Source organism: Salvelinus alpinus, chromosome 8 (genome assembly GCF_045679555.1).
Source record: "Salvelinus alpinus chromosome 8, SLU_Salpinus.1, whole genome shotgun sequence".
Lineage (NCBI taxonomy): Eukaryota > Metazoa > Chordata > Actinopteri > Salmoniformes > Salmonidae > Salvelinus > Salvelinus alpinus.
The window spans coordinates 74750850-74764981 of record NC_092093.1 but is presented as its reverse complement, the minus strand read 5'-3'; the positions used below and the strand labels follow the sequence as shown (position 1 = coordinate 74764981).

At 44.1% G+C, this 14132-nt stretch overlaps 1 protein-coding gene across 4 annotated transcripts in view; it reads right to left on the bottom strand.

Annotated features, from left to right (window-relative positions):
• LOC139583714 (matrix metalloproteinase-16-like) overlaps window positions 1-14132 on the bottom strand; it is a 74230-nt gene that overhangs the window by 43481 nt on the left and 16617 nt on the right. The window contains exons 3-5 of one of the 4 annotated variants that reach the window (XM_071415087.1): window positions 13432-13446; window positions 13113-13235; window positions 3500-3813 (exon numbers count right to left, since the gene is read on the bottom strand). In XM_071415087.1, the coding sequence (XP_071271188.1) occupies window positions 3500-3813; window positions 13113-13235; window positions 13432-13446 (452 nt within the window). The remainder of the gene's footprint in view (window positions 1-3499; window positions 3814-13112; window positions 13236-13431; window positions 13447-14132) is intronic. The other 3 variants (XM_071415088.1, XM_071415089.1, XM_071415090.1) reach the window with 3 other exon arrangements.

Genomic DNA, 14132 nt, shown 5'->3' with positions numbered 1-14132 from the left:
GGAGGAATCTGAATTCGTGGTCCAGGCAACTGGACCTGTTTTGGAACACCATTATTTTTGTCTTACTGAGATGTACTGTCAGGGCCCAGGTCTGACAGAATCTGTACAGAAGATCTAGATCATCAGCAAACAGTAGACATTTGACTTCAGCTTCTAGTAGGGTGAGGCCAGGGGTTCTGCAGAAAGTTCTAGTGCCCTCTCCAATTCATTGATATATCTGTTCTTAGGTTCTAATGGTGGGGCTCAAGCTGCATCCCTGTGTCACCTCACGGACCTGTGGAAAGAAATGTGTGTGTTTTTTGCCAATTTTAACCGCACACTTACTGTGTGTGTTCATGGATTTTATAATGTTGTATGTTTTTCCCCCAACACCGCTTTCCATCAATTTGTATAGCAGACCCTCATGTTAATTATTTTAATCAACAAGGCATGTGAAGATTTTGCCTTTGTTTTGGTTTGTTTGTTTGTCAATTAGGGTGTGCAGGGTGAATATGTGGTCTGTCGTACAGTAATTTGGTAAAAAGCCAATTATGCATTGTTTTCACTGAGGAAATTAAGAGTCTGCTGTTAATGATAATGCAGAGGATTTTCAAGGTTGCTGTTGACATATATCTTACGGTAGTTATTGGGGTCAAATTTGTCTCCATTTTTGTGGATTGGGGTGGTTCCAAATATTGTGGAAGATGCCAGAGCTGAGGATGATGTTAAAGAGTTTGAGTATAGCCAATTGGAATTTGTGGTCTGTATATTTTATCATTTCATTTAGGATACCATCAGCACCACAGGCCTTTTGGGTTGGAGGGTTTGTATATTGCACTGTAGTTCACACAGGCCTTTTGGGTTGGAGGGTTTGTATTTTGTCCTATAGTTCATTCAATGTAATTGGAATAGTCTTCAATAGTTGATTCTAAGATTTGTATTTGATCATGTTTACGTTTTTGCTGTTTGTTCTTTGTTATAGGGCCAAAAGATTGGAGAAGTGGTTTATCCATACATCTCTGTTTTGGATAGATAACTCTTTGTGTTGTTGTTTGTTTAGTGTGTTCCAATTTTCCCAGAAGTGGTTAGATTCTATGGATTCTTCAATTACATATAGCTGATTTAATTAGTTGTTGCCTAATAGTTTTTTGGTAGGTTTCCACACTACTTTCCTTCATCTATAGCATTTCCTAATATTATTAAGTTATTTTGGCTTTGATGCCTCATGATTGAGTATTGCTCTCTTCAAGTAGACTATGATTTTGCTGTGATCTGATAGGGGTGTCAGTGGGCTGACTGTGAATGCTCCGAGAGACTCTGGGTTGAGGTCAGTGATAAAGTAGTCTACAGTACTACTGCCAAGAGATGAGCTATAGGTGTACCTACCTAGGTGTACCTAGGTGTACATACATAGTCAATGGTAGGCAGGAGTAAGACAGAGCTGCAGGAGTATTGACCCGTTTTTGTTGGTTATGTTGTCGTAGTTGTCTCCAGGTAGGTGTTTGTCCCCCTGTGTGCTGACGGTGTCAGATTATTGTCCAGTTCTGGCATTTAGGTAGCCACAGACTAGTCTCTCTCTCTCTCTCTCTCTCTCTCTCTCTCTCTCTCTCTCTTTCTCTTTCTCTCTCTCTCTGTCACTATCTAACCCTCTCTCTATCCCTCTCTCTGTCTCAAACCCTCGAATATCTCAGGCTGAATCAGACTGGAAATGCCAACAGTGAATTTAGGGCAACCCTTCTTCCCCACAGCACTACAAGTAGTTTAACTATAACAGCGTTCTAATTCCAAGTTAATACCTACTGTACATATTACCATGATTAAAACACAAACATTTGTAAGTGTGTCATGGAGTTGTCAAATAATTTAGAATAGAATCAATAAATCAGGGCAACATACAGTATGTTATCTTTTCTTTTATAAAGCACTAACTAGCTCATAGCTCAGTGAATAACGACTGTATTTGAGTGTCAATTGAAGATCATGTTCTGAATTACTCTGTTCATGCCAATCTACAGTGGTCCTATGGTTAAGTAATGCTATGGAGAAAGCTTCATATTATTATTATTATTAGGTAAGTGTCATAGCTCTAAGTAACAACGTTCGACACAGTAGATACTCCATGCCATTCCCTTCAACATGCATACACACACCCACGCGCACCCACACACCTGCGCGCACGCACACACACGCACGCACACACGCACACACACTGAAATAACACACACAGAGGATATTGTATTGATAAAGATACCCAGACCTTAGACTGTCTTCATGATTACTTTAAGCAACACATGTTTATATTCAGTGGGATGCGTTACTGCTCGTGAATATATCATTTAATTGAATGTTTTCATTGATGTGTGGGCAGTGTTGGAAAAAAGAAGCCGCATCAATATTACATCGAGGAGAGAGAGGGGCACTGAATCACTAGCTTCTCTGACAGCTGCTTCTCCATCTCATTAGCATGTGTGTGTGTGTGTGTGTGTGTGTGTGTGTGTGTGTGTGTGTGTGTGTGTGTGTGTGTGTGTGTGTGTGTGTGTGTGTGTGTGTGTGTCCGTGCGCATGTCCCATAGGACTCACTTCAGATGTGTCCTTTAATAGCTTACATCTATACCCAGACTATTTCTCCCCTCTCCCGCCCCTCCACTGGATATGCTGCATTAACCCTAAACCATCAGCTATCCGCTTTACTTCCTACTTCACAATCTGGAACTCTCCAGTACCTCTTGTCTGAACTCTTCTCCTCTCCCTGACCTTACATCTCTCCTCTCATCCTCCTCTTCTCCTCGTCTACCTCTCCAGCTGCTTTTTCCTCCTTTTGGGTATCCCACTCTCTCTCATCCCTCTCTCTCATCTTCTCTTTCCCTTCACAGTCAGACACTCTAACTCCCTCTCATCTCTCCCACGCCTCTGTCATGTCCTTCTGTACTTTTTCTCGCTCATATCTCCATATTTTTCCATCTTTGTCTCTCTTTCCCTACCCCTCACCCATTATCTCTCTCTGTCCCTCCCTCCTTTCCCTATCTTTCTCATCTCTCACCCCCATCACTCTCTCTACCTCTTCCTCTCTCTCTCCCTCTCCCTCTTCCCCTCTCTCTCGGTCGATGATGACCCTGGTTGTTTTATCCTAGATGGGATGTACTCAGACAGTGCTGCAGACTGCATGCAGGAGGTCACAGGTCAGATAGTGAGCTTAAACGGAGCGCATCGACCGGCCTGCCGGCGGACCCTGTGGCTCACCATAACTTCCCCTCCTTGCCTGCTCAGGTTGGGTTTATACAGAGAGAGGCACATCCAAGCCCAGACCAGAGGAACACAACACACTGAGTACAGGCATAAATTGTAAACCCAACTTACATATCAACTCAAAAATACTGTGACAGTTGATAATGTTTGATAGCTTTCAAACACTCAACTAGTCCAGAGGAGTGTGATGTCATAATCATATATTAGTTGACTACATCATTGTTATGTAAGCATCAATGTCTGTTTCCATATTAATGTTAAAGGTTATCATTACCCATCTTACCGTCGTGGTTGGGGTTGCCCAGGGTCCAGGGTTCGTCTGAGTCAAAGTGTGTGTCCCCTCCGATTCCGGGGCCCGGGAAGTAGGCGTGGGCCAGGAAGCCCCCCTCTCCGTCAAAGGGCGAACTGTCGCCGTGGAAACCCGAGGCAAAGATGATGGTGATGTCCACGTCCTTCTTGGTACGCTCCAGGTCGCTGTAGGGGACGGCTTCGAAACGCAGCGGCGTCACGTTCTGCCACACATCGAACGCCCGCCGGATGGCGTCATGGGTTTCCTCTGCGCCCACCTTGGGTGTGACGTTCTTTATGCTGTGGCAGGGGGAGAGGATAGAGGATGGTAGTGGTCAGGCCACACATACTGTGTATAGTATATCATAACAGTATATCATAACACACACATTCCATGTTGTAACATATTATAATGTACCATAGCATACAGCAACATACATACCATTACCTCTCACCATTATGCACTAAGTCGTACTACCGAAAAGTGAAGTGTAAAAAGGGGCTTTGAGAGAGAGTGTGCGTCCCAAATGGCACTCTATGACCCATGGGCCCTGGTCAAAAGTAGTGCACTATAAAGGAAATATGGTGCTATTTGGGAGGCAGCCAGAGATGCAGCTGAGTCCTCTCCTGCTGCTTGAACTGCTGTAGCCAGGTGTTGAGAGAAGAACTAGAGGATTTCCTGATTTCCTGTCCCTGGAATTTACTTTCTAATTAAGGATTATACACAGCTCACTGCGTCACAAGAGCGCCAGCAATCTGTATCCCCTATGCCAACCTACTCCCTATTTAGTGCACTACTTTTGATCAGGGCCCAAAGCGTTCTGGTCAAAAGTAGTGCACTATGTAGGGGATAGGGTTTAATTTGAGACGAAGCCTCAGTCTGGCTTGGCCAATCTCCATACCCTCTACACTTTAGTCACGCCTAAAATACGGGAAAGAGGGGCACTTTGAATTTAAACGTATTTTTCCTTCTCAACATTGCACTTGAGCATCAGGCTTTATCCCCAGTTCTTCTCTTGAGCAGAAGTGGATGAGTGAAGTGGAAAAGTCAGACACTCGCTACATTTCTACTGAAGTTAGCAGGTACTCTGGAGGTCGTGGTGTGCTATCTTCTACTGAAGGAATCTAAACTGTTAACGTTGACTGAGTGTTCAACTCATCTGCTCTTCTGAAGTGATGCCTGCCTCGAAAAAACCCCATTTCATTTCCCCTCTTTGGAGATGATCTGCTCTCTCTCTCTCTCTCTTGGTTTCTCTCTATCTGTTTCTCTCCGTCTATCTGTCTCTCTTTCTCATCTGGGCTCTGGTGCGTTTACTCTTCTCCACTCCTGCTCTCGGTTTCTTGTCCCCTTCTTTCTTTTCCTCTTTCTCTAATTCTTCTGGGAAACATAAAAAATATGGTGAATCTATTGTCCTGTGCTCCTTCTATATCTACTCCTAGGGAGTTTACAGTATCAGCATAGTATAAGCTGAGAACTGAGCTAACGACTCAGCAGCTCAAAGGTGATCTTTGACATCTCTCTCTATCTCTCCTCTCCAGACTCACAGTCCTCATGGCTATATGTTCTTACAGAGCTGCTGGACTGTGTATGCTTCCCGCTTCTATGTCTCTCTCTTTCTCTCTCTCTCCCTCTCCCTACCTCTATCCTCTCTCTCTGTCTCCCCCAGACGTTCCCAGACTTCCAGAGAGGACTCTGGTTAGGCAGAAGGTAGTAGGCTGTTGTTGGAGGAGCTTGATAATCGTCTATTGTCTCTCAGTGTTATGACGGTAAACACACAAAATACAACAGAAACCCTAACAGATGACAAGACGAGTAAATCTTTGATTTTACAGCACCCCATCTCCTTCTCCCTCGCTCTCTTGCTCTCTCTCTCTCTCTCTCTCTCTCTCTCTCTCTCTTCCGCTCTCTTCATCTGTCACTCAGGTCAGAAGGTGTTACTCTAACTGAGAATGAAAGATGTCCTCGTCCAATAAGGACTCTAAGTCTTGTTTATTAATTCCCAGGGGGACCTTTGCCACCAAGGTGTCTCCCTAATCCGCCGCTGGTTGGATTGAACTTTGACTGTCTGCAGCTGTCTGTCGTCCCATGATGACTCTCCGGGCTCTCTGAGGCACAGCTTGATGCTGAGGTACTCTGAGGCCACACGCTCGTGATGTCCTTATGAGGAGCACAACTACCCAGGCAGAGTGTCCCGTGATTTGTTGCTTCAGTCAGAAACGTGTCATTCTGATGAGTGATGGCTGTTAGCATCAGAATTGTGTCATCATGTTCAGTGCCATTGCATGAACACCATGACTAGTATACTTGATGGGTGGCTCTCTCAGCTCAGATCTTAGTGGAAGACTGTGGGTGTTGATTGCAGTGTGGTTTGTGAATCAGTGGTCCATAACTGGAATGTAACAGAAATTATACAGTTGTGAAGTAAGGTCATTGTTCTAGAATCTCCAGTATATCAGATTTGGATGCACTCCGAGGTATGGCAAACAAGCGGGGAAAAATAGGTCACTGAAACACATATCAGCTGATCGAGTAATCATAAAACCTCGACTGTGGGCCCACTTTCTCACGGACACAGAGATTAGAAGTAAGAAGTCTCCGGCTTCGCAGTCGACATGAAAAGGCTAAGTGTCCTTGTTTAACCTTGTCTAACAGCGTAATGACTCCTACACCTACACAACAACAACAATGATGAATATGCAGATTCGGTGAGCGAGTTCATTAGGAAGTGCATTGACGATGTCGTACCCAGAGCAACGATTAAAACATTCCCAAACCAGAAACCGTGGATTAACGGCAGCATTCGCGTGAAACTGAAAGCGCGAACCACTGCTTTTAACCAGGGCAAGGTGACCGGAAACATGACCGAATACACACAGTGTAGCTATTCTCTCCGCAAGGCTATCAAACAGGCTAAGTCCCAGTACAGAGACAAAATTGAATCGCAATTCAACAGCTCAGACACAAGGGGTATGTGGCAGGGTCTACAGTCTATCACGGATTACAAAAAGAAAAGCAGCCCCGTCGCGGATCAGGATGTCTTGCTCCCAGACAGGCTAAATACCTTTTTTGCCCGCTTTGAGGATAATACAGTGCCACTGACACGGCCCACTACCAAAACCTGCGGGCTCTCCTTCACTGCAGCCGAGGTGAGTAAAACATTTAAACGTGTTAACCCTTGCAAGGCTGCAGGCCCAGACGGCATTCCCAGCCGCGTCCTCAGAGCATGCGCAGACCAGCTGGCTGGTGTGTTTACGGACATATTCAATCAATCCTTAGCCCAGTCTGCTGTTCCCACATGCTTCAAGAGGGCCACCATTGTTCCTGTTCCCAAGAAAGCTAAGGTAACTGAGCTAAACGACTACCGCCCCGTAGCACTCACTTCCGTCATCATGAAGTGCTTTGAGAGACTAGTCAAGGACCATATCACCTCCACCCTACCGGACACCCTAGACCCACTCCAATTTGCTTACCGACCCAATAGGTCCACAGACGACGCAATCGCAACCACACTGCACACTGCCCTAACCCATCTGGACAAGAGGAATACCTATGTGAGAATGCTGTTCATCGACTACAGCTCAGCATTTAACACCATAGTACCCTCCAAACTCGTCATCAAGCTCGAGACCCTGGGCCTCGACCCCGCCCTGTGCAACTGGGTCCTGGACTTCCTGACGGGCCGCCCCCAGGTGGTGAGGGTAGGTAACAACATCTCCACCCCGCTGATCCTCAACACTGGGGCCCCACAAGGGTGCGTTCTGAGCCCTCTCCTGTACTCCCTGTTCACCCACGACTGCGTGGCCATGCACGCCTCCAACTCAATCATCAAGTTTGCGGACGACACTACAGTGGTAGGCTTGATTACCAACAACGACGAGACGGCCTACAGGGAGGAGGTGAGGGCCCTCGGAGTGTGGTGTCAGGAAAATAACCTCACACTCAACGTCAACAAAACAAAGGAGATGATTGTGGACTTCAGGAAACAGCAGAGGGAGCTCCCCCCTATCCACATCGACGGGTCAGTAGTGGAGAAGGTGGAAAGTTTTAAGTTCCTCGGTGTACACATCACGGACAAACTGAATTGGTCCACCCACACAGACAGCGTTGTGAAGAAGGCGCAGCAGCGCCTCTTCAACCTCAGGAGGCTGAAGAAATTCGGCTTGTCACCAAAAGCACTCACAAACTTCTACAGATGCACAATCGAGAGCATCCTGTCGGGCTGTATCACCGCCTGGTACGGCAACTGCTCCGCACACAACCGTAAGGCTCTCCAGAGGGTAGTGAGGTCGGCAGAACGCATCACCCGGGGCAAACTACCTGCCCTCCAGGACACCTACACCACCCGATGTCACAGGAAGGCCATAAAGATCATCAAGGACAACAACCACCCAAGCCACTACCTGTTCACCCCGCTATCATCCAGAAGGCGAGGTCAGTACAGGTGCATCCAAGCAGGGACCGAGAGACTGAAAAACAGCTTCTATCTCAAGGCCATCAGACTGTTAAACAGCCACCACTAACATTTAGCGGCCGCTGCCAACAAACTGACTCAGCTCCAGCCACCTTAAAAATGGGAATTGATGGAAATTATGTAAAAATGTACCACCAGCCACTTTAAACAATGCCACCTAATATAATGTTTACATACCCTACATTACACATCTCTTATGTATATGTATATACTGTACTCTATATCATCTACTGCATCTTGCCATCTTATGTAATACATGGACCACTAGCCACTTTAAACTATGCCACTTTATGTTTACATACCCTACAGTACTCATCTCATAGGTATATACCGTACTCTATACCATCTACTGCACCTTGCCTATGCCGTCTGTACCATCACTCATTCATATATCTTTATGTACATATTCTTTATCCCTTTACACTTGCGTGTATAAGGTAGTAGTTGCGGAATTGTTAGGTTAGATTACTTGTTGTTATTACTGCATTGTCGGAACTAGAAGCACAAGCATTTCGCTACACTCGCATTAACATCTGCTAACCATGTGTATGTGACTAATAAATTTGATTTGATTTGATTTGACCTCACCTCACTTAAAATATAAAACCTGTACGGCTATGACCACTTAAAGAATAAAAGGCAAAGAGAAAGTGCACTTTAATGTTAAAAAACTGTTTCACCCCTTTAGCCTGAATTAGTAATACAGTATGCGTTTTGTGCAGCACAGAAGAGCCAAACAAATAGGAGTTACTGCCACTGTCTCTACTCAGTTTGTTCAAGCTACTTGTTCGTTGCTGCTGACAATAAACTGCTTGGGAGTCAGAAGCATACAGTAGAGAGGGGGAAAGAGAGAGAGTAAGAGAGAGAGAGAGAGAGAGAGAGAGCGAGAGAGCGAGAGAGCGAGAGAGAGAGAGAGAGAGAGAGAGAGAGAGAGAGAGAGAGAGAGAGAGAGAGAGAGAGAGAAACAGTACTGTAGTGTATGGATGCATGTTGTTTTAATGAGGGTGAGCTATAAGACTGTACACCACCTCCATACTCCATGCTGGGAGAGTTATGGGGATGCTGGAGCTAATTATCGCCTCCCTACCATCAGCATGTGTCTACTGTATGTCAATGCATGCACATGTCCAGTACCAACAGAGAGAGGCACAATCCCTTAACTGGCAAATACCCAGACTTCCACTCAGGTTACATGGATACACAGCCTCTCTCTCATAGAACAACATCAAGGCAATAATGCAGAGCAGGAGTGGTTGGGATAGGTATGATGATGGGACATGGTAGATAGAGAGAGGGTGGATGTGGCATGAGGAATAGCTTCATCCCCATCTGGCCAGGCCAGCTACTGGAGACAACCACACACACACACACGTGCACACACACACACACACACACACACACACACACACACACACACACACACACACACACACACACACACACACACACACACACACACACACACACACACACACACACACACACACACACACACACACTCTCCCCTGCCCTCGTCCTCACCCACTCCCTCTCCCAAAATGTTGTATCTCGTTATATAACCATCATCTGACTCAGCTTTCCGCTCTGTATCGCTGCCTCTCTTTCTCTCTGTCTCTCTCAGTACTGTCTCTGTCTCTCTCTTTGTCTCCCTCTCTCCATCTCCCTCTCGCTCTCTTTCTCTCAGTGTTCTATAAGCATCAGGTCATTGAAACTAACAAAGGATTTCACATACTGTATAATACTGTATATTAAATATAATATAACAGTACTAATATTAATATTCTGTATTATCTAATATAATGGTCAGGTATGTTCAACTGTATAGAGATTAACACACATTTTGGTGGTGGTTGCCTTGACGAATTACACAGTGTGAAAAATGTCATCTTCTCCTTGAATCTCTCTTTCCCTTTCTACTGCAGCACTCTCCCCTCCCTCATCTTCCTTTACCTCTCCTTTCTTCAATCTCCATCCATTCCTTTTAATGCACTGCACACGCTACAGCCATTTCTATTTTTGCCCTATCGCAAAAATGGCTTCCTTTCTTCCATTCCTTCCTGGCATCGCTACAGTTCATGAGTGGGTCACAGATTCAAGATTATAATCAGGGTTTCGGTAATACTGTTCATAGTTATCCTTCAAGGCAGACAAAAATGTAAATACATTTTTATTCTGAAGCTCAAGGCTTAGTCCATAAAGTATGGGATTGGGCGCAGTTACTCTTAAAAATGGGGGCAGTTATATTTAAAAATTTAGGGCCAGACAGAGACCTATATTTGATCTGTTGCAAAAACGACATTACAATTTTTATATATATTTATATTTAGCTTTAAAGTCTGATATGTGTTATTGAGTAATGATATGTAGAGACATGGGTGTAATCCTATCTGATGTAGAGTGGACACAGCCTAACAGTACCCCTCAGTAACATAGCAAAGATGTTGAAAGAATGAAAGAGAGAGAGATAAAAGGAGCGTGAAAAAAGGAGGAAAAGAGGACCACGAGGAGTGGCTTCAATGTTCAGATTAAAGAAGAATTACATGGCAGCTGCCCTTCTAATGTCTGTCTGTCGGTCATTCTGTCTGTCTGCCATTCTGTTATTCTGTCGGTCTGTTTGTCTGTCATTCTGTCTGTACATCTGTCTGTTTTTCTGTCTGTCATTCTGTCTGTCTGCCTGTATGTTTGTTTCTATGTCTGTCTACAAGGCTGGATGCAAGTCAGACGGTTGTATAAAAAGAGGGAGGAATGTAATTTCTAATGAGTTGAGTAAGGCTGCTAGTTAAGTTTGTAGAGAGGAAACGAGAGGGTATTCTACCTCTGGTTTAGCCAGGTTTCAGTAGGACTTGTTCCCGCAGGAGATGTATAGCTAGTAGCTAGGGGAAAACTCAACTGTGGTTCTGGGGTTCTTTTTCTATATATACAGTACATTCTGAAAGTAGTCAGACCCCTTGACTTTTTCCAAATTTTGTTACGTTACAGCCTTATTCTAAAATTGATTTAATTGTTTTTGTTTCTCATCAATCTACACACAATATCCCATAATTGTCACGATCGTCGTCAGGGTGGAAATGACCGGACCAAGGTGAAGCATGGTGAGCGTACATCTCTTTTCATTTATACATGTCGCCAACAAAACAAAGAATAAGGAAACGACCGTGAAGCTTACTTCGGCTATACAGGCCACTAACAAAGACAACTACCCACAACTAAGGTGGAAAAACAGGCTGCCTAAGTATGATTCCCAATCAGAGACAACGATAGACAGCTGTCCCTGATTGAGAACCATACCCGGCCAAAACATAGAAACAGAAAACATAGAAATAAAGAAACTAGAATGCCCACCCTAGTCACACCCTGGCCTAACCAAAATAGAGAATAAAAGCCTCTCTATGGCCAGGGCGTGACAATAATGACAAAGCAAAAGCAGGTTTTTAGATTTTTTTGCAAATGTATAAAAACCAAAAAACTGAAATATCACATTTACATAAGTATTCAGACCCTTTACTCTGTACTTTGTTGAAGCCCCTTTGGCATTGATTACAGTCTCAAGTCTTCTTGGGTATGACGCTACAAGCTTGGCACACCTGTATTTGGGGAGTTTCTCCCATTCTTCTCTGCAGATCCTCTCAAGCTCTGTCAGGTTGGATGGGGAGCATCGCTGTACAGCTATTTTCAGGTCTCTCCAGAGATGTTTGTTCGGGTTCAAGTCTGGGCTCTGGCTGGGCCACTCAAAGACATTCAGACAATTATCCCAAATCCACTCCTGCCTTGTCTTGGCTGTGTGCTCAGGGTTGTTTTGGCATTCAGGCCAAAGAGTTCAATCTTGGTTTCATCAGACCAGAGAATCTTATTTCTCATGGTCTGAGAGTCTTTAGATGCCTTTTGGCAAACTCCAAGTGGGCTGTCATGTGCCTTTTACTGAGGAGTGGCTTCCGTCTGGCCACTCTACCATAAAGGCCTGATTGGTGGAGTGCTGCAGAGATGGTTGTCCTTCTGGAAGGTTCTCCCATCTCCACAGAGGAACTCTGGAACTCTGTCAAAGTGACGATCGGGATCTTGGTCACCTCACTCAAGTTGTAGAAACATCTCAAGGATGATCAATGGAAACAGGACGCACCTGAGCTCAATTCCGAGTCTCATAGCAAAGGATTTGAATATTTATGTAAATAAGGTATTTCTGTTTAATTTTTAATAAGTGTGCAAACATTTCTAAAAAACTGTTTTCTCTTTGTCATTATGGATTATTGTTCGTAGATTAATGAGGTTTTGTTTTTATTTTATCAATTCTAAAATAAGGCTGTAATGTAACAACATTTGGAAAAAGTCTAAGGGTCTGAATACTTTCCGAATGCACTGTATAATATAATATACTGTATAGTCACTGTCTGATGAAAAATGTAACTCAAATGTATTTATTTTTGTACATGTTTTGAAAGCAATGTACTCAATATACTGTACGAGTACTCTAGGCCCAAGATATTGTATTCGAAATAGCTTTTGACGTTTCGTAATTGTACGTTCATTAATGGGAAAATAAGGCGGTTTTAAAACATTTCCTGAGAAGTTTCATCAGACAGCGACAATATAATACAGTGCATGTAACTTAACTGTCGCTTTTAATCCAACGCGACTTACAGTAAAACAAGTGAAACCCTTTTTAGTATGTGATCCTTGCAGGTATTGAACCCAATGACCTTAGTGTTGTTAGAGCCGCGATCTTAACAACTGGGCCACACAGGACCTTTCAGATATAGCCTAGCTGAGAGGTTGTCACATGTCTTCACCTAGTAAGACATTCTTATCTAGACTCATGAACACAGACATGTAGCCTAGACACATCCTCAGGCACATGTCAGACCCATAGAGTAAAGCCCATGTTTTAAAGTACTGTATGAATTGTTTTAACCAAAAATAAATCCCTAATCAACCAATCACCAACCAACCAACCATCCAACCAACCAACCAATCAACTCACCTGTATGTGATATGTTTATGCTACCAACCAACCAACTAATAACAAACCAACCAACCAACCAACCAACCAACCAACCAACCAACCAACCAACCACCAACCAACCAATCACCAACCAACCAATCACCAAGCAACCAAGCAACCAATCAACTCACCTGTATGTGATATGTTTATGCTGCCACTTCTGCCCCGTTAGGGCGTACCGCTTTTTCCGGACACTGAATTTGGACGCCCCTCCTAGCTGGTCTGGTACACCACATCGGGGTTTCTTCATCCAGCTAGGAAGAACAGAGAACACCATTAGTCAAAACAGGATGTATGCTTGGCCTTGGCTGAACAAACCATGTAATGTAATCCTGTCATTACTTCCAATACAGACATACTAGTTATCACAAAGTCACACACACACACAAACACGCTCGTGAACACACACACATCTGCAAAGAAATAGACATAATAAGATATATGCCTCACCTTACTGTGTAATCGCTAACATCATTATACGAAGCACAAAGAAACAGAAAATTAGACTTTAGCATGCAGGTTAGTCATCACAAATTCCACCACATTATTGTAACTGATTTGATACACACATCATACAATTGATCTCAGCAGCAAAAAAGGTACTTGTTTCTCTAATCCTTTTAACACAACCAAACTGCAGCTTCTTAGACTCCTTTAGTGCATCCCAAATGGCACCCTATTCCCTACTAGTGCACTACTTTTAACCAGAGCCCTATGAGCCCTGGAGAAGAGTAGTGCACTATATAGGGAACAGGGTGCCGTTTGGGATGCAACCCTAGGGACTCTTACACATGTTGATTGGTTCAACGAGCAGCAGAGAGACAGACAGGCAGACAGGAAGACTGAAGCTGTCATTCCCTTTTCTAGGCTTCTAGGTTCAGAGTAATACTGTGGCATTTACCCTGACTTTGATCTGCTGGTGTAGGTGTATCTGTTGTAAAAGAGCCCTTTGATCACATTAAAACGGGACACTTAACCTGTGTGATGCTAACTCTCTGTCTGGGAAACGCTCCTGTCTGTTCTCTTCCCTTCCGGAATGTCAAGCAGCGAATCAGAGCAGCATTACAGGTATGTTTATAAAGGTCTGTGACTTTTTATTGGACGTTTAGGGACGTTCATCAACCTACAATGAAGTTGTACTGCAGAGAATG